This window comes from Triturus cristatus, chromosome 1_2 (genome assembly GCF_964204655.1).
Source record: "Triturus cristatus chromosome 1_2, aTriCri1.1, whole genome shotgun sequence".
NCBI classification, from domain to species: Eukaryota; Metazoa; Chordata; class Amphibia; order Caudata; family Salamandridae; genus Triturus; species Triturus cristatus.
This window is the reverse complement of record NC_140580.1, coordinates 837,781,937-837,807,051: the sequence shown is the minus strand read 5'-3', so window position 1 is coordinate 837,807,051 and position 25,115 is coordinate 837,781,937. Positions and strand designations below refer to the sequence as shown.

Genomic DNA, 25,115 nt, shown 5'->3' with positions numbered 1-25,115 from the left:
TGAGAGCACAGTGCAACTCAGTTAGAGAAAGAAAGGCATCCATGGTGGAGGATGATTGGAGGAAGCTGAGGCCTCACTTTGGGGACACTCACTTCAGTACTCCATCTCAACACCAGCCTTTTACTTTGCAAAGACACACCAAAGGTAGAGATTCCCTATGGTGGAGACCCTATGATATCTTTAGGATGAGGGATTGCTTAGTGGACCATGAGACAGGGGGTAACCATGCCAGTGCTGGTTCTTCCTTATATGGCCACTCAGGCAATAGAGGCTTACCTTGTAAAGGCCAGCCTTATCTCCTTTCGTTTGGGGGGGGGTTGTGTAGGAAGGTGGATATCTGACTATGGTTACCCCCAACTTTTTGCCTAGTGTCTAGCTGGTTTTTCGACTTAGTTGGCCTGAGATCCTGCCATTCAGGGTCTCAGGCTGTCTGCTCTCTCTGTAAAATGGACTCCATGTACCCTAGGTACATAACCAATTGGTAAGGATCACCTTATTGGACCCTGTACAGTGTACCCTAGGTACCCAGGGCATAGGTGTACCCTAGGCCTCCCAGGGGCTGCAGCATGTATTATGCCACCCCTGGTCTGGCCTTCCAATCAGACACAACTGGCTGATCACTCAGCTGGGGCAAGGTCGTGTAATCACCCCTTGCTTAGGTGTAGTATTCCTATACCTACCTTATATATAGACACATGTGTACCTATCAGTCACTCCTATGGCAGGCCTTGACAATCCTGGAGGCAGAGTGCTTGGTAACATGTGAGATGGTGCTCTAGCATGAGCTGAGCCTGTCTGCAGCTTTCGGAACCATGTCCTTATAGCTGTTCTATGATATAGCCTACCATATACTCTTAAAGTGCCTTATAATCTTAGACGGTTATGGTAACTATGGTTTGGCTTTATCAAAGCATGTCGTGTAAGGTGTCTAACACTCGGGAATAATACCCCCATGCCATTTCTGGACATGAGAATATTATTCCCCCCTTCTAGAGGGAAAGACATGTTAAAATCATACTTCAACTGTTAGCCTCTGACCAAAGCCTCAGCATCACAAAATGGATGCTGCTGCCACGACACAAGTCTGACCTCCTGCTGCTGGGAGGGATCCCAGCCAGGGAGGCCTGGACAATAGGTTTCCTGCTTGGGGAGGTGCTAGCACCTCCCCAGACAGCCTTTAGTGTATTGGGGCAGGGTGGGCTGAAAGGAATGAGACATGCCTGGGGCACACAAGGTGTTCCTTGCATAGTCCAGTTCAAACCGGCGCTGGGGCACTCCAGCCCCAGCTCTGGCGCGAAACTGGACAAAGGGAAGTGGGTGTAACCACCCCCTCCCAGGTCCCACCCATAAGGCGTGACCTAGCAGGTATCCCAGCCCCCCAGATTAGTATAAGAGTGGGAGTTGGGCCTCAAGACTTTAGATTATCCTGAACCTGCAAAACTGAACAGAAACTCTGGACCTTCGACATTCGACGAAAGAAGAAGACTGAAGAATCTCCCTTGTAGCCAAGGAGTGGCTACCCTGTGCAAACAGGCACCATCAAGTGACTACCCTTTGCTTTGTGAAACGTTCGACGAGGAACCGACTGCAGAGCCCGACCAGAGCCTTGATTTCCAGACTTCTCCGACCCTCATCCACATCTGCAGCAGAGCTGAGATCCGTGGAGGCGACGAGCGACGTGGGACCGGCTACCTGGGAAAAGTGGCTAGTAACTTACAGCGCAGCTTCTGAGGTACCCTCGAAGTTGTGCACCGGGGATTGAGAAGCCCCAACCCCAAGCACCATCTGCACCGAAGACCAGCCCCCCACACTCCACGAGTCCTGCGTGGGGCCCTTCAGCATTTTCCTGCTTGCCGCGTCTGTCCGGTTGCTTGCCCGCTGGCTAGTGGCCTTTGTGACGACGCTCCCTAAAATCTTCTGCGCTGGTTTGGCTCCTCCAGACTGGCTCCCGCTTCTCTGCAAAGAAGAAGCACCCCAGACCTTCCTGGTCTGCACCAGAAGCAAGTCCCTTGTTCTTCGTGGGTTCCGCTTGCCAAGGCTTGGTGAGTCCTAGTCCAACTTCGACGCCGCCGACAGCAAGAGCCTTCGTGGGACAGCTCGCCTCCTGGTCCTGGTCGTCCTCGACGCTTCCTGGTCCTCCTGGCTCCAGCGACAAGCTTCACCTTCCCCTGCAACTCTTCACGACATCGCCTGGTTCCTTCCTGGTTCCACGTGGTCACTGGCTAGTGACCTTGACTCTGTCCCCTCTGCTTGCAGGTTTCTTCTCTTCTTGATCCCAGGCTTGGGATCCACCGGACACTCTCCCCTGACTGCCTGTCAGCATCTTTCTTCAGGCATCCATAGGAGTCGACGACGAAAACGACGCATCTTCACCCCTATGCACCCGCAGCCTGTGGGCTAGGTAACTTGGGTACTCCGGTGCTCATCAGGATAGTGACTATCCTAGTGTCTAGTTTTCAAGTCTCAACTTCCTAGCTACTCCGGAAGTGTCCTAAATCTATCTATTTCTAAACTGTAACATTGCTATTGACTTTTACGCATTACGCGTGAGTGTTTCCACTCTGCACACGAATCCCGTGGGCCTCCCACTCCCTAACTAACGCTAGTGTAGTGTAGCCCCAGCGATTCCCTAGGCCTAGGCCTATTCTATTTCCGTGACAGTGGTTCTTATACCACTTATTTAGTATATGGTTTGCGTGGCCCCTAGGGCCTAACTGTATTACTTACCTGTGTGACTTACTGTATGCATTAATAAGACTGTGTTGTACTTACCTCTAAACTCATAAAGAGTGCTGAGGGTTTGCTTAGAATAAATACACTTTATTTTATATATATATATCTGTTGTGGTGTCCTTTCATTTGGTATTCAAGGGATCATATATGGTATCACAGCTGGCTTCACATGCCATTCAGAGTTTAGCCTAAGACTGCTCTTGTCCATGCTACCACTAGGATAGCTGGTCTATAAGGTTGACTTTACAACCAATCACCATAAGGGTATTTGGACTGGCCAACTTCTCACAACCATTGTCTGCTTTTCTGTGAAATTTCTTCTAAGTGTCTACTTTTGCAAATTTGAAATATTCTTTTAAAATCGTACCATTTCTGCAAACGAAATTACTTACCTGCTTTTGATAAGGACCCCAGTCCTGGGTCTAGGCACCCAGTCCTGGATTACTAAAGTAATGATAAAGTACTCTACCTGCAATTTGAATTTCTTGCCATAGAGATCCATTGAATGTTTTCTGTGAAATATTTTCTAAGTGCTAACTTTTGAAATAGCTAAATATTATTTAAAAATCATTACAGTTATTAAGTCGACTTTCATCACTTGATTCTGAATACTGACCCCAGGCTGGTTCTAGGATCCAGACCTGGAATTCCAAAAGTAATCTGAAAAGTAATTTATTACAAATAACCTGAATTTACCATTGAGCTCAATGCATTGTTATGTTTAGGAAATAGGATTGTTTATTGCAACCAACTGTGGCTGTTTACACAAATTTATTGCTTGAAACAAAAGTATTTATATTCAACCTCTCATTCTGAGAAAGTATATTTTTACCCCCTTTGTGGTTCTAAAAATAAAACAAGCATATATTTTATATATACAAATCATTGGTCTAGAGTTCAGTTATTGAGTGTGTGAAACCATTTGCTGACTGAGTGTGTACAATAAATGCTTTACACTGTCCTCTGGTACTGCCTTACTGCTCGACCAAGCTACCACTTTTGAGAGTAAGGTCATACCTAACTTTGACCTCTATCAGCCTCTGGGGGACTGTGGACTCTGTACACCCTGTACCTATTAGGGAACAGTATATACAGAGCCACTTTCTCACAGTCACCCAGTCAACGTCATGGAAGGTCGAAGTCGCCAGTTCGTCGACAAACACCTGTTCGATGACGAAGATCGACGTCGAGGTCTTCGCAACGACATAGGCGGTCGGCTTCGAGGCCACCGTCGAGGGCGGAGCGCCATTCACAACAATCGGCGCCGATGGTGACACAAACATCGACGTCAAGGCGTTCGACGTCGAAGGAAAGAGCAGCAGTGACCGCGGAGAGAAGAGCCAGATCTAGATCTTCAGGAGATCGTTCGTTCATCATCTCCAGGCCTGCATATCGTGCAGATCTCTCCGGAAAAATCACCTAAAGCACCGCAGAAGTTTGGACTTTCACCTCGCTGGTTGGAGAATGTGGGTACAGGTGGCTGCAGAAGTCCGGGCTCAGACTTTTCCCGCACATACTCTCCCTCCAGGTTTTCTCCAAAGCCACCTTCTCCACGCCGGTCACGATCCAGGGATCGTCCCTCTTCTCGCAGAAGGCCAAGATCTCCTTCCAAACACGGATCACGGTCCAGGGGTCATCACAGCGACCGTCCCCACAAGAGGCAACGCACTAGATCACCTACTTGGTCTTCCTCCACAAGGTCCTTGGTCCGGGACTATTCTCCGACCTTGTCTTCTACACCCCCGTCGCGAGTGTCCCCTGTGGATGACATCGCTACTTTCTCTGACGTCCTGGGTAGAGGTGCACAGAAATTGAATATCACCTTGCATCACCGGTCAGCACCAAGACCTTTGCTACCACTGGTGCCAGGATTGTTGGAGCCAGCGATGGCCACATTTCTCACTCCTGCTACGGTGGGCTCTGTGCCTTCAAGAATAGCAAAAAAATATAAGGCTCCTGCTGAGGATCCCTTGTTTCTAAGGGCGGACCCACCAGCGGACTCAGTTATCGTGGCGGCTGCCATGAAGTCCCATTCTGCCTCTGTGTCTTCTTCTGTCCCCCCGGAGAAAGACAGCAAGCAAATGGATTTGTGTGGCAGAAAGATGTGCAACACTTCTGCCTCACACATGAAGGTGGCTAGTGCTTCAGCCCTGCTAGGACGGTATGATCGCTCTCTGTGGGATTCCCTCTCCAGATTTGCTGAGAAACTGCCAAGGGAAGACGGGCAGGATTTTAATGAAATTTTCCTGAAAGGTGGGCTCGTAGCCAATCAAATTATCAGTGCGGCTGCGGATGCTTCGTACCTCGCCGCACATGGCTACTCTCATGGCGTATGCTCTCGGCGCTCAGCCTGGCTGCGGCTGACGGGCCTCAAGCGCAGAAAAAAAATCTTAATCTGCCTTTTAACGGGTCATCTTTGTTTGGGTCTCACGCTGATGACCAAATGAACAAAATGAAGGCCGAGTTGGACACTGTAAAAGCTGTTGGGCTGGAAAAGCGCAAGGAATATCGAAAGCGCTTTCGCCAGGGCGACAGGCGTGCCTTTCATAAGCGCGTTCAAACACCCCAATGGTCTTCCTAAAATCAGCAGAGGTCCCAGTTTCAACAAAGGGGTCGTGGCAGAGGGAGAGGAAATGCAAAGAAGCAACAGTCCTCCACCAAACAGCCCTCAAAACAGTGAGATCTTACTTCCTCCGCGCTCGTTCGCCACTCCGGTAGGAGGAAGTATCCGTGTTCACCTGGCAGAGTGGGAAGCAATTACAAAAGACAGATGGGTGCTGAATATTGTATAGCATGGCTACTTGCGGAGGTTCAAGTCTCCCCCTCCGCATGTATCCCCACGGAGGCAGCACCTCCCTCAAATCCAAAATCGGCTTTTACTGGGCGAAGTAGCTACTCTCCTCTCCAAGAATGCCATAGAGGAAGTAACGCCCCTGCAAAGAAATCCAGGAATATACTCCTGGTACTTTCTTGTGCAAAAACGAGGAGTAGTCAAAGAGTACAGACCCATTCTCGACCTCCGTCTGCTCAACGGATTTGTCAGGAAGGAAAAGTTCAGAATGCTGGCTCTGCATCAGATCTTCCCGCATCTTCACCAGGGAGACTGGATGTGTGCCATCGACCTACAGGATGCCTACTTCCATGTTCCTATCTCAGTGAAACACCGGAAATTTCTCAGGTTTCAGATGTCTCGTCAGCACTATCAGTACAGAGTTCTGCCGTTTGGCCTCAAATCCGCCCCACGGACATTCTCAAAGTGCATGGCGGTGGTAGCTGCCTTCCTCCGCAAACAGAAGATATTAGTCTATCCCTATCTAGACGACTGGCTCCTGAAGAGTTCCACTCCTGATAGACTCCAGAGCCATCTCTCGTTCTGCCTCAATCTCCTACAGTCGCTGGGATTACAGGTCAATTACAAAAAGTCGGTCCTCAATCCCACTCAGCGGATTCACTACCTGGCCGCCTCTCTGGACTCCGCAAAGGCAAGCGTGTGTCCTTCGGAGGAGAGGTTATCATCCATGCTTCAGAAATGCCACACGCTTCTCAACGCGGCATTTCCCACAGCCAGGCAAGTGTCGTCACTTCTGGGGTCGATGGCTTCGTGCATTTACATTGTGCCCAATGCACGTCTTCACATGCGCCCTCTGCAACAAGAGCTAGAGGATCAGTGGTCGCAGAGGTCCGGCCGCTGGGAAGATCTCATCTCTCTTCACCAAGCTGCCAAAGACTCCATCAGATGGTGCATGAAACGCTCCCATCTACTTCACGGCGTCCCCTTCCATCAGGCGCCTCCGACACAGACAGTGGTCACAGATGCCTCCATGCAGGGCTGGGGTGCTCATATGGACCAGCTTCAGGTACAAGGTCTCTGGTCCAATACCGAACAGAGTTATCACATAAACTTCTTGGAGCTTCGAGCAGTCCATCTAGCTCTCAAATCCCTGTATCCGTCCCTCCAAACCAACCACGTGCAGGTTCAGACAGACAACACAACAACTATGTTCTATCTGAACAAGCAAGGAGACACCAGATCATGAGTCCTATCTCTGGAAGCTCAGTCCATTTGGCGATGGCTACTAGCGAGAGGCCTTTCGATCATCGCTGTTCACCAGCCAGGGACCCTGAACGTCCAGGCAGATGGCCTCAGCAGAGACTTCGTCGAAGCGCACAACTGTGTGCTCAACGAAGACGTCGCTCGAGATCTTCCGGCAGTGGGGAGTACCGGACATAGATCTTTTCGCAGACGCGGCAAGCAAAAATGCCCCAGGTTCCAACAGGGATCTCAGGGGAACGCACTTTTGATTAGCTGGTCACGGACATGGCTATACGCTTTTCCTCCTCTCCCTCTCATCCCAGCTGTGATACAGAAATTCTACAGGACCAGAACGCGGAGGATCCTGATAGCTCCGGAGTGGCCCCGTCATTGGTGGTACCCGGATCTACTACAGTTGTCAGAGGTGACACACTGGAGATTGCCTTGCCTTGCCTGCCGAACTTACTGACCAAGGACCAGGGGAGAGTGTTCCATCCCAACCTCCCCTCTCTTCGCTTGACGGCATGGCTCCTGAACTCATCCAGTACGGACATTTAGATCTTCCTGCGGACTGCATGAACATTCTGCGAGAAGCAAAGAGGCCCTCCACTAGGAAGTCTTATGCCTTCAAGTGGATGAGGTTCTACATTTTGTGTAGAGATAACGCCCTTGATCCGTTTCGGGGTCAAGAACAGGTTATTCTCCCCTATTTATTACACTTGGCAAAGTCTGGTTTAAAGTATACTTCCATCAGAGTCCACTTAGCTGCTATCACAGCTTATAGAAAATCTCCTACCCAGGCCTCATTCTTCCAGATGCCGGTAGTCAAAGATTTCCTAGAAGGGCTTAAGAAAGTATTTCCATACACCGCTGGCGCTGGAGCGGAACCTCCATAAGGTGCTGGGGGAATTCCGTGTAGATGCGGATCGCTGGGCTTCATTACCTTTGACACTGCTTGGAAGAGCCGCACTCTTCAAAATGATAATCTTACCGACATTTTTATATGTCCAGCAGAACACTTATCACTCTATCCCAGAAGAGGTGTTCACTAAAATCGATGATGTCCTTAGAAAATTCCTATGGGGAGGGTAACCCCCTAGGGTGGCCCTGGGGAAGCTACAATGCAATCAATACAGCGGTGGCATTTCTCTGCCGGATCTCCGGGCATACTATTGGGCATCCCATCTGATAGTGGTCAATGAATGGGCATTTGAAGATAGGGAGCACCCCGCATATGCGCTTGAGCACACGCAGTTCCTTAGAAGGACATGTTCTCATTATGTGTATGGAGGCGCTGGAATTGCAAAGTTACTGCCGGCCACTCAAATTGTGATACTGGCGTGGAAAAAAGCGGAGAGGAGAATGAAGTGGGATGGCAGGGTGTCCAAAGAAACCCCGCTCTGGGTGGGAACACGGCTCAAGGAATTTGCCAAACTGCAAGGTTTTCAGAAATGGGATTTGGTTGGCATATCTCAACTCAAAGATATAATCTATCGTAAGGAGCTAATGACGTTTTCACGCCTCCAGAGTGAGTACGATATGAATAAGACACAATATTTCAAATATCTGCAATTGAGGCATGCTTGGCGGGCACAATCAATCGACATGGAGGGCCTCCCAGAGTATGCCCCACTAGAAGGAAGGCTCATGATGGAGGAAATTGGGGGGGAAAGCTGTGTCCTGGACTTATAAGACCATCATGAATAACACGCCGGACCCCCTGCGAAAACTGAGAGCGCGCTGGGAGGCGGACTTGGGAGACATGGACGACCTAGACTGGGAGATGGCTTTGATGCATCCGAGGGAAGTAGCTATTAGATCTAGATTGCGCTTGATTCAACTCAAATATTTACACAGGATATACTATGACAGAGCTCGACTGCACAGGATAGGCAGATCGGAATCACCCACCTGTCTGAAGTGTAAGATCATGGACGGTACCTTCTTTCACACGGTCTGGTGGTGCACACAGGTACAGTTGTATTGGGGTGCCCTGTTGAAGGAGCTGGAACTTATATTGAAAGACTCCATACCCCTAGACCCTAAGTTTATCTTGCTGGGAATACCTACGGAGGTAGATCTCCCCAAAGTGAAGTTGTTGCTCCAGTTGGGTTTGGTGGTAGCTAAGAGAGACTTGGCAAGGGCCTGGGGTGCTGCGATCAACCCAACGATAGAAGATTAGCGGAAAGGTATGGACATGTACATGCTGGGGGAGAAAACGACTTACACGGCGAGGGGGTGCCCAAAAAACTTCTGGAAAATATGGAAGCCGTGGCTACACTATTATGGTCTTGCACTCATGGACTCGCAGTAGGAGGGGGAGGGGATACCGGGGAGGGAGATGGTGCAGGAATGAAGATCTCGTTGACAGTAACTACTTGAAGTCATTGGTTCGAGGCATGTGGGCTGCTGAATTCATATCCGTGCATAGATCGCCGCCTAGTGTTGGGTCCGGATGATTGCACATTGTTGTCCTGGAAGAGTCTTTGAAGTATCACAAGATAGGTGGCTCCTCCCCTGGAGTACAGTGCGCATGGGCATCCCCTCCATCCTTAGATTGTTTTTTTCCGCCATTGGGTTCGGATGTCCTAATCTTAGCTCTTTGAGTATTTAGGCCTTTACATTCGTCGGTATTGTTTTCGTTCGGCGCCAAGTATATTTGTCGAGGGCGTTCTCGAGTAGATAATCAACGATGGATCCAAAGACATCGAATAGCCCTTTTAAGCGTTGCCCTCTTTGCAACGCTAAGTATGCTCGCTTCGACGTGCACCCGGTGTGCAACAAGTGCCTCTCTCCAAACCACGACGAAGCCACCTGTATGGCGTGTTCCAGGTTTCGATCGAAGAAGACCCTTCGCATTCGTCGAGCAGCTCGGCTCGAGGCGCAGAAAGCGACGCCGAACCCGGACAACATCTTCGGGACGGAAGATGAGGAGGTCGTGGACCTTGAAGTTCCGGGGGAGCTCTCGGATCCGGATTCGGAGCGCGAATCCGACTATGATGCCGAAGACGAGCGTATACTAGGCGAACAGGAAGATGGTGTCGTCGAAGAGGTAGGAGACGACGATGAGGCCCTTGGGGCCGAGGAAGATGGCTCAGAAGATGAGGTAGGCCCACATGTCGGTACAGGACCCAACAAGACGCTCGATAAGGCTCAGGTCGAGGGATCGCCACAAGGCCTTACCCAAGGTCATTCCTCTCATTCGACGGCACCGCATAAAGGCCCGGCTACGAACTACCCCAAAAAGCCATCGGTATCGAAAGAACCATCATTCGATCAAAAGAAATCGAAACTGAAGGCACAGGCACCTACCTCGAAAGTGAAAGAGTCTCATCGGCAACAAGGCCTCGAAGCCCTCGGAGCCGACCAAACAAAAGAAGGCCGTCGACGCACGGAGACTTCATGGGGACGTCGAGCCGAAGGCGGCGCCTACAACCAAGGTCAAGGTTGCCGACCCGAAAACATCGGCGCCGAGGATCGTTGACACAAAAATACAGAGCGCCTCGCGACGGCCGAGCCATCCCGGTCCTCGTGTCGAGAACACGCCGTCTGGTTCGGGGTTAGATGCCACGTCCAAGAGAGTATCGACGGAACGTGTCGACTCAACAACCCCGTCTCCCCTCCTAAAGAAGAAGGTGTCGGAGTCGTTACTCCGCATCCGCGACACGGCTTCCATGCTCGGCGCAAAAGCACCCCCGCAGCCAAAGACGGTCAGCACAGTTGACATCGCGTCGACGCACATAAAATTCGGACTACCACCGGCGGTACGACCGAAGATGTTCGACGCAAAGAAGGGTCTCGAGCCGCAAGAAGGGGTCGACCCGAAGAAATCTGTCGAAGCACCAACAGGAGTGCCGATGGGGAAGAGAGCTGTCGAAGTCCCTCAGGAAGATGAGGAACCAAGGCAGTTTATCGATGCGGAGACTGGTAGACTGTCAATATATAAACGAAAGATACTGCCAGAGAAATCAATGGAGCCATACAAAATCCCATTGAAGAAGAAGAGGACCACGTCACCAGTTCTAGTAGAACATGTTCATTATTATGACCAGGAGCCTCAGTCATTCTCACCCACACAATTTGATGAGGATGCAGGGGATGCTTGTGATCTTGAGGACACTTATCCTGCGGACACTGACCCTGAAGATCAAAACCTACCTTGGGTAGACGATATTGGTACAGGGGACCCACATACCGCTCCAGACACGCAGGCATATGTGGTAAAATCATCTCCTACTGAGGATACTGCTGCTTTCAATGCCTTGATTGAGAGAGTAGCTAAAAATCATGATGTACAGCTCCATACTGATCCTATTGAGGATGATTTTCTGATGGATACCTTCTCTACCTCAGAAGGATCTATTAAGACTCTGCCCATGCTGAAGGGGGTCCTAAAACCGGCTAATGACATTTTTAAGGAGACCACAAGGGCGAGAGTACTAAATCCTAGGATTGACAAAAAATATAGGCCAGCTCCTGTGGACCCTACCTACATACGAGGCCAGTTGCCTTTGGACTCGTTGGTGGTGTCCAATGCTCGGAAAAGAGCCAATTCACAGACGACGGGTGATGCTCCTCCCCCTGACAAGGAGTCTAAGGTCTTGGAAACTTCAGGGAAAAGAGTTGCTGCACAGGCAGCTAACATCTGGAGAATTGCCAACACTCAGGCACTTCTGGCTCGATACGACAGGGCGTATTATGATACCCTAGAGACACTGCTACAACACCTCCCAGATCAGTTCAAGGAAGGGGCAGAGTCGCTTATTACAGAAGGGAAGCTCATAAGCAACGCTTCCATTAAGTGCGCTCTTGACGTGGCGGACACTGCAGCTAGGGCTATTAACACCAGCGTCATGTTAAGACGGCATGCTTGGTTGAGAATCTCAGGATTCAAACCAGAGATACAAACAACGATACTCAATCAACCTGTCAACCCTGACTCCCTTTTTGGCCCCGAAGTTGACATCACCCTTGAGAAGATCAAGAAAGATACAGAGACTGCAAAGTCTATAGGTTCTCTACAATCACAGCAGTTTAGGAGTGGGTCCTTTCGTCGCTCTACCAACAGAGGACCATCTAGAGGCCAGAACTCCCAACAGTCGCATTACACTAAACAAGGCACACAGACCACCTATAATAAGAATAACAGAGGTGGATACCGTGGAAACAACGTCAAGGGCAGAGGCCGAGGAAACAGCTCCAGGTCCTCCGCCACCAACAAACAGTGACGCCTTGTCACTGCCCCCCGACCACTTAACACCTGTCGGGGGGAGACTCTAAGAGTTCCTGCCGGTCTGGAAGTCCATCACTACAGACAGGTGGGTGAGAGACATTGTCCAGTACGGTTATTGTCTGGAGCTCACATCCACTCCACCAAACATACCACCAAGACACCGTCCTATGTCCGCAGAGCACTTGCACTTATTACACCAGGAAGTTCTCAGTATGCTCCAAAAAGGAGCCATAGAACTCGTGCCAGCAGACGAACCGGGATCCGGAGTGTACTCACTGTATTTTCTAATCCCCAAGAAGGACGGGTCTCTCAGACCCATACTGGATTTAAGACCTCTAAACCGTTACATTCTGTCAGAGCACTTTCACATGCTAACCTTGCAACAGGTGCTGCCTTTGCTCAAGCAGGGAGACTTTCTCGCAACACTAGATCTCAAAGATGCGTATTTCCATATACCCATGCACCCATCCCACAGAAAATATCTCTGGTTCACTGTTCTCAATCAACATTACCAGTTCAAAGTCCTCCCTTTCGGAGTAACGACGGCACCCAGAGTGTTCACCAAGTGCCTGGCAACAGTGGCGGCGCACTTAAGGAGACAGCACATACATGTCTATCCTTATCTGGACGACTGGCTTATCCAGGGAAAGTCGGCCCAGCAGTGTGCCAACCACATGACCCACACCATTCACCTTCTTCACAGCCTTGGATTCTCCCTGAATTATCCAAAGTCCCACCTTCAACCCACCCACGTACAGCAGTACCTAGGCGCGACCATAGACACTCTGGCAGCCAAGGCACAGCCCAATTCAGTGCGGATCAACAGCATGCAGTTGCTCATAAAGTTCAAACCTTAACATTCACTACCAGCACGAGTGTTTATGCAGTTGATAGGCATGATGGCCTCCTGCCTCCTGCATCTTCATAGTCCCGCACGCGAGGCTACATATGCGTCCGCTTCAGGAGTGCTTGGCACGTCAGTGGAATCGGGCTCACGGACAACTGAAGGACCTAGTGTTGGTGAGCGGTCGGGCATACAACTCTCTGCATTGGTGGAATCCACAAAACCTTTGCAAGGGCCGACTGTTCCGAGAACCTGTCCCACAAATCACACTGACGGCGGACGCGTCTCTCCAGGGATGGGGAGCTCATGTACTCCATTACACAGTGCAGGGACTATGGACGACACAGCAAAGGAGGATGCACATCAACCTTCTGGAACTCATGGCAATCTTCCTTGCAATGAAGGCATTCAAAGTACACTTGTGCAACAAAGTCGTGTTGATCTGGACGGACAACATGACCGCCATGTACTACATACAAAAGCAGGGAGGGACACACTCTCCACAGTTGTCTCATCTGGCTCAGAGCATGTGGAAGTGGGCCATTCAGAGGAACATCTTCCTCATGGCGGAACACCTCCCGGGCAAGAACAACCAGATGGCGGATCTGCTCAGCAGACACAGCCAACAAATACACGAGTGGGAGATACATCCGTCAGTACTACAACCGTACTTCCAACGGTGGGGTCAGCCAGAGATAGACCTATTCGCCACAAGGGAAAACGCAAAATGCCAAAACTTTGCCGCCAGGTTCCCACATCCACAGTCGCAGGGCAATGCAATATGGATGAACTGGTCAGGCAGATTTGCGTACGCTTGTCCCCCAGCACCATTAATACCGCTGGTGGCACGCAAACTGAGGCAACACTCACTGACGCTCATCCTGGTTGCTCCAACGTGGGCACGCCAACCATGGTACACCACGTTTCTGGAACTCTCCGTGGTACCGCATCAACGACTACGGCTAACACCCATGCTTTTAACGCAGAGCCATGGCGAGATTCAGCACCCAGATCCGCAACAGCTGAACCTAGCGATCTGGCTCCTGAGATCTTAGAATTTGGCTACCTAAACTTGCCTCAAGAATGTATGAATATCATCAAGGAGGCACGGAGACCCACTACCAGAGCCTGCTACGCGGCTAAGTGGAAAAGATTTGTCATTTATTGTAAAAAATAATGACATCAATCCGCTGGATGCATCAACGCAAAACATTATCTGTTATCTATTACACTTATACCGATGCAATCTAGCATACAATTCCATCCGTATACATTTAACCGCACTGGCAGCTTACCTTCAGAACCGGCAGCACCTCTCACTGTTCAAAGTGCCTGCCATCAGAGCTTTCTTGGAGGGACTCAAACGTGTCATTCCTCCAAGACACCCTCCTTCACCAGTCTGGAACCTAAATGTGGTCCTCACCAGACTGATGGGACCACCTTTTGAACCTCTACACTCTTGTGAGATTCAATTTCTGACATGGAAAGTAGCTTTCCTGGTTGCCATTACTTCACTAAGAAGAGTTGGTGAACTTCAGGCACTAACCATTCAAGAGCCCTTTATACAGATTCATGCCAACTGGGTCGTACTACGCACCAACCCTACTTTCATGCCCACGGTAATTTCGCAGTTCCATATGAACCAATCCATAGAACTACCAGTTTTTTTATCCTAATCCTGAGAATGTCGCAGAGAGAATGCTCCACACACTTGATATCAAAAGAGCTCTCCTGTACTATATTGACAGAACATAAAATTTCAGGAAAACAAAACAACTGTTTGTTGCCTTTTCTCCACAGCACAAAGGCAACCCCATTTCCAAAGCAGGAATAGCTAGGTGGATAGTTAAGTGTATACAGATTTGCTATGAAAAAGCTAAGCGCACACTGACAATTCCTCCACGAGCCCACTCTACACGAAAGTTAGGGGCCTCCATGGCTTTCCTGGGAAATATTCCTTTAGAGGAGATATGTAGAGCAGCCACATGGTCCACTATACATACATTTACCAAGCACTACTGTGTAGATGTACACTCAAGACAGCAGGCAGCTGTAGGACAGGCTGTTCTCAAAACTCTTTTTCAGACTGCTGCAGCTGGCATGGGAAGCCGCCGCTAAATGGAGGGACTGCTGTATAATCTATGCACGGATATGAATTCAGCAGCCCACATGCCTCGAACCGAATATGCTACTTACCAGTGTGCATCTGTTGGCATGTAGGGCTGCTGACATTCATATCGCCCACCCTCCTCCCCGGCGCCTGTAGCAGCTGTAGCATTCAGTAATTACTAGTTAGCATGGTCATCATACACTGTATTACACTCCCATCTATGCCACAATGGCGAAAAACAATCTAAGGATGGAGGGGATGCCCATGCGTACTGTAGTCCAGGGGAGGAGCCACCTATCTCGTGATACTTCAAAGACTCTTCCAGGACAACAATGTGCAATCATCCGGACCCAACACTAGGCGGCGATCTATGCACGGATATGAATGTCAGCAGCCCTACATGCCAAGAACAGATGCATACTGTTAAGTAGCATATTCGATACCTTATGTGCTATTATTGCCAAATTCCACTATGCCTGTGTTGAAAACAGAAATAAGATGTTTTGAATATTTGATGGGGTTTTGTACTGTACCAAAGAAAATGCAAATAAATACATTCCCCCCCCCCCCCCCCCCCCCCAAAAGAAAGTATTTCCACCAGTGAGGTCTCCTTCTCCTCCCTGGGAACTCAACATTGTTCTCTCTAAGTTGATGGGATCTCCTTTCGAGTCTATTCATAAGGCATCCTTACAGCATCTGACTTGGAAGGCTGCCTTCTTAGTAGTCATCACTTCTGCCAGCAGGGTGAGTGAAATTCAGGCCCTGTGCTGCAAGGAACCTTACACTGTTTTCCATGCTAATAGAGTGGTACTACGTACTCATCCGAGCTTCCTGCCCAAGGTGGTCTCGGACTTCCACATTAATCAGGTTATTACGTTACCCACTTTTTTTCCTCAGCCAACCACTCCCCCGGAGAGAGCTTTATATTCTCTTGACCTTCGGAGGGTATTGAAATTTTATCTTGCTAAGACCCTTTCACTTAGAAAGTCTGACAGGCTCTTTGTTAATTACGGTCTAACGAATACTGGGCTGGCTGCCTCCAAGAGGTCCATTTCTAGATGGATTGTCTTATGTATAGCCTTGTCCTATCAGCTGTCTCACAAGGTTGTACAGGGTAGACCAAGAGCACACTCTACTAGAGGGAAAGCTTCTACTGTAGCTCTCCTTCGCAACGTTCCCATGTCTGAAATTTGCAAAGCGGCTACATGGCGCTCCATACATACTTTTACACGCCATTTTTGCCTATATTCAGACGCACAGGCCGACGCCCAGGTGGGGCAGGCCTCTTTGAGGAATTTGTTTGCATGATTGCTATGCTTATGTGATGTTAATGCATGTTCTAAATGCTATAATGCTCGTCCGCGAGACTTTGGGTATGGGCTTGCTACTCTATTCCTAGATTATGACTATTGATGAGTATCCCCTGGATGAGAAGGATTAGTTACTTACCTGTAATCCTAGTTCTCATCCAGGGGTATACTCATCAAAGTCATAAGCGACCTCCCCGGATGAGCTTTTTCTCCTCAAGGCATTGTTTATTAATTGCAGATCTACTCGGGTGCGAGTGCACCGTCAAAAAGAACTGACCTAACTGTCACCTGTGGTGCATCATGGGAGCAAGGGGTCTCCTGCAGGTCTTAAAGGCACGGTCCCCTTACTCTAATGCCTTAAAGGCAAGGTGTCAGTTTTCTTTGTTTCTTGATACTCTACTGCAGCCTACAGTCAATTGCCTGCAATTACAAGTTTGCTTTATGGCAATAAAGCATTGTTGTGTGACAATTGGCATGGTGCTTCCTTTTTTCCTTATGGGTTAGGGGGCACTACAATGCAAACCTATGTAATTTACAGCATTGCCATATTTGAAACATTTTTAGGCTGCATGTATATGTTTTCACATATGCATATATATGTATATATATTTATTTTCTATATGCTCCGGGATCCCGCACGTGGGCGGGGATTATTCATAGATTATGACTGAGTATACCCCTGGATGAGAACTAGGATTACAGGTAAGTAACTAATCCATCTACACACACCCACCTGCCTCCCCGGGTACCTTTATCTGTTCCAGTTTATCTTATTTAGATACAACACACATGGGCATCTTCACTGTTTATTACTACGCTCCATCATTTCCCTGCTGGCGAAAAACAATCTGAGGATGGAGCCGAAGCCCATGCGCAATACGATCCAAAGGAGGAGTCTCCGACCTCGTGACTTCCAAAGACTTTCTAAGAGGAAAAACAACTGCAAACATCCGGGCCCAACACCAGATGGCGATCTATGCACAAGTGTGTAGATCTGCAGCTCTACATGCCAAGACTGCCTTCTCTTTTGCACTTGACAAAATCAGGCCGCAAATATGCATTTTATCAGAGTTCATCAGGCCGCCATCTCCCGAAAACCATCTGTTCGGTCGTACAGAATCTCTTTAAAGATGTTCCCACTGTCTTGATCGCCTCCAGCAACCTGGAACTAAACACAGTACTTTTACATCAAATGTCACCACCATTTAACCTATTCATAAAGCCAAATACTGTTAAGGATTCAGTGATCCAGGAATCTGTTGGAAGTCGTATCCATCAGAAAAAGTTGAGTTCATTGTGACACTTTCTGTTGGATACTCTTACTTCCCGCAGATTTCTTACCCCCCATCCTCCCTCTTTTGAGGAATGATAGTTGTAGCTGGGTTCCTGAACATATTCCCTTTCTGTAGTTATTTGTTCCGCTTAGGAGGTCACTGCTTATGCTTAATTTTATCAATTCCTGATCTTTTTTTATGCTTAATGACACAGAAGAAGTTTCCGGCACTCATTTTAATGATAGTGGCGTCTTATAATGGGTCCATGTTATGTCCTGAGACGATGCAAGGCTATAGATGAATGCCGCATGGAAGCACCGAGTGGTGGTGCAGCTATTGCTTTATTTTGACTTTTCTAATCCAGTCAGGCGCCTGATAAAGTGTAGAATCAATGGAAAGCTAGTCTACATCAGGAAGAATTATTACCCAAGGTAAGCAGTTTAATCATTGTGTTAATCAACTTTAGATTTAGGCAGTAAAAAAAAACATTCAAACTGAAATAAGTGACTGCAATCAGCATATGAAATTTCAACGACATTCCTCATTGTAGGCCAAATATAGCTGTCTCTGCTTTTACAAGGAAATGTTGATATCCTGTTTTACATCAAAATAGAAGTAAAATCATTTCTTAAAATGCACAATGTGTCTGACTTTGGAGAAGTTTGATTTACTTGGGTATTTTATACTGTATGAGCATGCAGTTTGAACTTTTTCTGCTTTGATGTCTTATCCTCATGGACAAGGCAGCATTGGAGCTTTTGAACACCTGGAGCCTCGTAAATATGGAGCTGCATATGTTAACCCTCTTCCTCCTTGGTAACAGCTGAAGCGATCTGGTGACAAGCCCCTGCTGGGTGGTAGTTTGTTTGAAGATGCTATTCTGTCTGCCATCACTGCCATGAATGAGCCCAAGACTTGCTCCACAACTGCAATAAAGAAGTACGTTCTAGAGAAACATCCTGCTACCAACTCAAGCTTTCAGGGTAAGTCGATTGCAGATGGTGGCGTTTTATTTATCAAATGCTATTGTCAAAATTTCAGGGAGGGATACTTGACCGCTTAATATTATATGGCATGTATCGCAAGTTGTCCTAGAGTTATTGTTCGAAGTTGTTATCTAATGGTTCGAGGCATGTGGGCTGCTGAATTCATATCTGTGCATAGATCGCCGCCTAGTGTTGGGTCCGGATGTTTGCACGTTGTTGTCCTGGAAGAGTCTTCGAAGTATCACGAGATAGGTGACTCCTCCCCTGGACCACAGTGCGCATGGGCATCCTCTCCATCCTTAGATTGTTTTTTTCCGCCATTGGGTTCGGATGTGCTTATCTTAGCTCAAGTTAGGAAAATTCAGTCTAAGGCCAAAAGGCCTTTAGTTTTCGTCGGTACTGTTCCCGTTCGGTCTCGACTAGTTTCTTTACTACTTTAGAACCTTCTTCCAGCCTTTCAGGTCCCTTTGGTCCGAACATCGAACTTCCATCGACGATGGAATCGAGGACTCCATTCAAACGGTGTCCTTTATGCCACGCAAAATACCCACACATCGACGTCCACCCGGTATGCAACAAATGTCTCTCACCGGATCACGATGAGGCGAAATGTATGGCCTGTGCCTGATTCCGATCGAAGAAGACTCTCCGGAATCGACGGGCGGCGAGATTAGAAGCGCAGCAATCTGCGCCTGCCCCGGCCAACATCTTCAACACCGAAGACGAGGACGCCGAGAGCGTGGAAGAAGTAGACTCCAGCCCCGCTTCCGAACACGATTCCCGATCGGAAGACGATGATGAGGTGCTTTTTCAAAGGGAAGAAGTCATCGACGAGGTAGGAGACTACGATGAGGCCTTTGGGGCCGAAGAAGATAGCTCTAGCGAAGAGCCAGGCCCACCCGTCGATACGGAGGCCGACAAAGTGCGTCATCATAAGGCTCAGGTCGAGGGATCGCCTCCGGGCCTTACCCGAGATCAGTCTCAAAGTTCTTCGGCCCGGCCTCGAACATCCCGCACGAGCCATTGTTAACAAAAACGACTGGGTTCCCTTCGGCGAAACCAATCGTCGCACCAGTTCCACTGAAACCAAAAGTGAAACTGACTGTAATCGGCTCGAAGGCCTCGAAGCCCTCCACGCCTTCGACGCCAGCCAAGGCCGTCGGCCCCGAACGCAGTAAAAGGGATTTCGGCGCCGAACTCACTGCAGCGGATATCGGTGCCGACCCGAAGAAAAAGGCCCTCGGACCCCCCAAAGCGCCTCGGCCTCTGGCACCGAAACCGTCGGCCCTGACCACCAAAGTCAAAATGGCCGACCCATCAGCGTCGACGTCGAAGACAGCGGCACACGCCAAGTCGTCGACTCCAACGACCGTCGATACCTCTCTTCGGTGCGATGACACCATGGCTCCAAAGCAGTCGACGCCTACCTCCAAGGTGCCGACCGGTTCCAAAGAGCCTTCCGCGTTCTCCATCCAACAAGTCGCGGCGTCTTTGCAACGCATCAGGGAACGGGCAGCCCTCCGATCCACGTCGGGCCCCGACACGCACAAGGCTCCAAAGGCACCCTCGGCGCCAACCAACATCACTTTTGGCTTGCCGCCGTCCACGGTGCCGAAGATGTTCGAGATCCGAACACGTGTCTGCCAGACACAGTCCCCGTCTTCTGAACACACAGATTCTGAGCCTTCACAGCCACAATTCATTGACGCCAACACTGGTAAACTGATGCTCCGCAAGCGGAAGATCACGCCAGAAAGGGGCTTGGACTCCTACAGAATACCTCTCAAGCACAAATTGCCAGCGGGGTCGGAACCAGTTCTTCATGAACGCTTACAACCCTCCTATCAGGATCCCCAGTCCTTTTCTCCTACGCCTTCAGAGACAGACGCAGTAGAGGACTATATGGGAGATGATACCACCTACCCTGGGGATGTCGAGCCTGATGAGCATCTGCAAGACCCAGATCAGGCATGGGATGACCCTACAGACCAGGGTACCGCGCCAGATACCCATGACACGCAGCTTTACAGCACAAAGACATCTCCCACAGAGGACACTGCTTCCTTCAATGCCCTCATAGAACGGGCTGCTGCCAATCATGGAGTAGAACTCCATTCTGGCACTGTTGAAGAAGACTTCTTGGTGGACACTTTCGCTTCTTCCGAAAGAACTGTCAAAACTCTGCCCATGTTGAAAGGAGTTCTCAAACCTGCAAAGGACATTTTTAAGGAAACAACCAGGGCACGGGTGCTAAACCCCACGATTGAAAAAAAATACAAGCCTGCACCCGGAGACCCTATGTACATTAGGGGTCAGTTACCTTTGGACTCCATGGTAGTTGCGAACGCTCGCAAACAAACCCATTCGCAAACAACAGGTGATGCTCCTCCCCCAGACAAGGAGTCCAAAGTGCTGGAGACATCAGGCAAAAGGATTGCAGCACAAGCAGCAAACATCTGGCGCATTGCCAACACACCGGCACTCCTGGCCCGTTATGATCGTTCCCACTACGACACACTAGAATCACTACTCCAACATTTGCCAGATGAATACAAAGAGGCAGCGGAGCTCCTCATCAGAGAGGGACAACTCCTAACCAATGCATCCATCAAGTGTGCCCTGGATGCTGCCGACACAGCGGCAAGGGCAATCAATACAAGCGTCATGTTGAGACGACACGCATGGTTGAGAATCTCAGGCTTCAAGCCGGAGATTCAGAACAACATCTTAAATCAACCAGTCAACCCCGACTACTTATTCGGCCCTGACGTTGACACTACCCTCGAGAAAATTAAAAAAGACATTGACACCGCAAAATCAATGGGGGCTCTGCAGACGCAGCAGTTTCGTAGTGGCTCCTTTCGTCGCCCCGGGAATAGAGGAGCAGCTAGAGGCCAGGGGTCACAGCAGCACTACACTAAAGGAGGCACACAGAGTACCTACGATAAAACCAACAGAGGTGGATATTGTGGCTCCAGCACCAAGGGCAGAGGACGTGGTTACGGAAACACCAGGTCCTCACCCAAAAACAAACAGTGACGCCCTCTCCCTGCCCCCCGACCACGTAACACCTGTCGGGGGAGACTCCAGCGGTTCCTGTCCACGTGGAAAACCATCACCACAGACAGGTGGGTCAGGGACATTATCCAACACGGTTACTGTCTCGAATTAACGTCCACTCCACCCAACATACCGCCAAAGCACCGTCCTATGTCCGTAGAGCACTTGGCATTATTGCAGCAGGAAGTGTTAAGTATGCTGCAAAAAGGTGCAATAGAGATCGTGCCCGTCAACCAGCAGGGGACAGGGGTGTACTCTCTGTACTTCTTAATCCCAAAAATGGACGGGTCGCTCAGACCTATACTAGACCTGAGACCCCTCAACCAATACATTCTCTCAGAGCATTTCCATATGCTCGCCCTACAGCAGGTTCTCCCGCTGCTCAGTCAGGGAGACTTCCTAGCCACACTGGACCTAAAAGATGCGTATTTCCACATACCCATACACCCTTCACACAAAAAATATCTCAGGTTCACTATTCAAGGCCATCACTATCAGTTCAAGGTTCTCCCCTTCGGAGTCACAACAGCACCCAGGGTCTTTACCAAGTGCCTAGCGACTGTGGCGGCACATCTACGGAGACAACACATTCACGTCTTCCCTTACCTGGACGACTGGTTTGTTCAGGCAAAGTCAGCCCAGCAATGTGCCAGCCACATGTCCCTCACCATTCACCTTCTTCACAGTCTGGGATTCTCACTAAATTACCCAAAATCACATCTCCAACCCGCACACGTACGACAGTACCTGGGCGCGACCATAGACACTCTGGCAGCCACAGCTCAGCCGAATTTAGTGAGGATCAACAGCATGCAAATGCTGATCGCAAAGTTCAAACCTCAACACTCCCTTCCAGCGCGAGTGTTCATGCAGCTGATAGGCATGATGGCCTCCTGCATTTTCATAGTCCCGCACGCGAGACTACATATGCGCCCGCTTCAGGAGTGCTTGGCACGTCAATGGAATCAGGCTCACGGGCAATTAAAAGACCTAGTGTCGGTGAGCGGTCGGGCATACAACTCTCTGCATTGGTGGAATCCACAAAACCTTTGCAAGGGCCGACCGTTCCAAGAGCCTGTTCCACAGATAATACTGACAGCGGACGCCTCTCTCCAGGGCTGAGGAGCTCATGTACTCACTTACACAGTGCAGGGACTATGGACGACACAACAAAGGAAGATGCACATCAACGTTCTGGAACTGATGGCAATCTTCCTAGCCATGAAGGCATTCAAAGTACACTTGTGCAACAAAGTCGTGTTGATCCGGACGGACAACATGACTGCCATGTACTACATACAGAAGCAGGGAGGAACACACTCTCCACAGTTGTCTCATCTGGCTCAGAGCATGTGGAAGTGGGCCATTCATAGGAACATATTCCTCATGGCGGAACACCTCCCCGGCAAGGACAACCAGATGGCGGATCTGCTCAGCAGACACAGCCACCAGATGCACGAGTGGGAGCTACATCCGTCAGTACTCCAACCGTACTTACAACAGTGGGGTCATCCAGAGATAGACCTATTCGCCACAAACGAAAACGCAAAATGCCAAAACTTTGCCGCCAGGTTCCCACATCCGCAGTCACAGGGCAATGCGATATGGATGAACTGGTCCGGCAGATTTGCGTACGCTTTTCCCCCAGCGCCATTAATACCGCTGGTGGCACGCAAACTGCGACAACACTCACTGACACTCATCCTAGTTGCTCCCACATGGGCGCGCCAACCATGGTACACCACCTTTCTAGAACTTTCCGTGGTGCCGAATCAAAGGCTGCGGATCAAACCCGCACTTTTAACGCAGAACCATGGCGAAATTCAGCACCCAGATCCGCAACAGCTGAACCTGGCAATCTGGCTCCTGAAGTCTTAGAGTTTGGCTACCTAAACCTGCCACCTGACTGTATGGATATCATCAAGGAGGCCAGAAGACCCACTACCAGAGCTTGCTATGCGGCTAAATGGAAGAGGTTTGTCATTTACTGCAACAACAATGACATTAACCCGCTAGACGCATCCATTCAAAACATCATCTGTTACCTCTTACACTTATACCCATGCAATCTGGCATACAATTCAATACGTATCCATTTAACCGCGATAGCAGCCTATCTTCAGAACAGGCAGCACCTCTCTTTATTCAGAGTGCCTGCCATCAAAGCCTTCCTGGAGGGACTCAAACGAGTAATTCCCCCAAGACACCCACCGGCACCGGTGTGGAACCTCAATGTGGTCCTCACCAGATTAATGGGTCCACCCTTTGAACCTCTCCATTCATGTGAGATTCAATTCCTCACCTGGAAAGTAGCTTTCTTAGTGGCAATCACTTCGTTAAGAAGAGTTTGTGAACTCCAGGCACTAACCATTCAAGATCCATTCATACAGGTTCACGCAAACAGAGTTGTACTACGTACCAACCCCAAATTCATGCCCAAAGTGATATCGCAGTTCCACATGAATCAAACTATTGAACTGCCTGTTTTCTTTCCAAGTCCACAAAATGTCGCAAAGAGAATGCTCCATACACTAATGTAAAGAGGGCCCTCATGTACTATATAGACAGAACTAAGGACTTTAGGAAAACAAAACAACTTTTCGTTGCCTTTTCTCCACAACACAAGGGCAACGCCATTTCCAAAGCAGGGATAGCCAGATGGATGCGACTACACACCTACGATTTTCCACCGCTGGTTTGGCTCCTCCAGACTGGCTCCTGCTCCTCTGCAAAAGAGAAGCACCCCAGACCTTCCTGGTCTGCACCAGAAGCAAGTCCTCCATTCTTCGTGGGTTCCGCTTGCCAAGGCTTGGTGAGTCCTAGTTCGACTTCGAAGCCGCCGACAGCAAGAGCCTTCGTGGGAGCTCGCCTCCTGGTCGTCCTTGACGTCTCCTGGTACCCGTGGCTGCTGCGACAAGCTTCACCTCTTCACCTGCATCTTCACGACATCGCATGGTTCCTTCCTGGTTCCACGTGGTCACTGGGTAGTGACCCAGACTCTGTCCCTTCTGCTTGCAGGTATCCTTCCTTCTTGATCCCGGCCTTGGGATCCACCGGACACTCTTCACTGACTGCCCGTCAGCAACTTTCCTTCAGGCATCCATAGAAGTCCACGGCGAAACCCGACGCAAGCTCACACCTATGCACCCGCAGCCCGTGGGCTAGGTAACTTGGGTACTTCGGTGCTCACAAGGGTATTGACTATCCTAGGGTCTAGTTTCCGAGTCTCGACTTTCTAGCTATACCAGAAGTGTCCTAAAACTGCTTATTTCAGAACTGTACTATTTCTATCGACTATACGCATTACGCGTGAGTGTTTCCACTCTGCACCTGAATCCCGTGGGCCTCCCACTTCCTAACTGTTGGTAGTGTAGTGTAGCCACAGCGATTCCCTAGGCCTATTCTATTTCCGTGACAGTGGTCCTTATACAACTTCTTTAGTATATGGTTTGCGTGGCCCCTAAGGCCTAACTGTATTACTTACCTGTGTGACTTCATGTATGCTTGAATAAGACTGTGTTGTACTTACCTC

At 49.5% G+C, this 25,115-nt stretch overlaps 1 protein-coding gene across 2 annotated transcripts in view; it reads left to right on the top strand.

The window, feature by feature from the left end:
* Positions 1-25,115, top strand: part of HP1BP3 (heterochromatin protein 1 binding protein 3) — a 784,108-nt gene that overhangs the window by 573,198 nt on the left and 185,795 nt on the right. For both annotated transcript variants that reach the window (XM_085608963.1, XM_085608964.1), the window contains one exon: positions 18,361-18,520. In XM_085608963.1, coding sequence (XP_085465089.1) covers positions 18,361-18,520 — 160 coding nt within the window. The remainder of the gene's footprint in view (positions 1-18,360; positions 18,521-25,115) is intronic.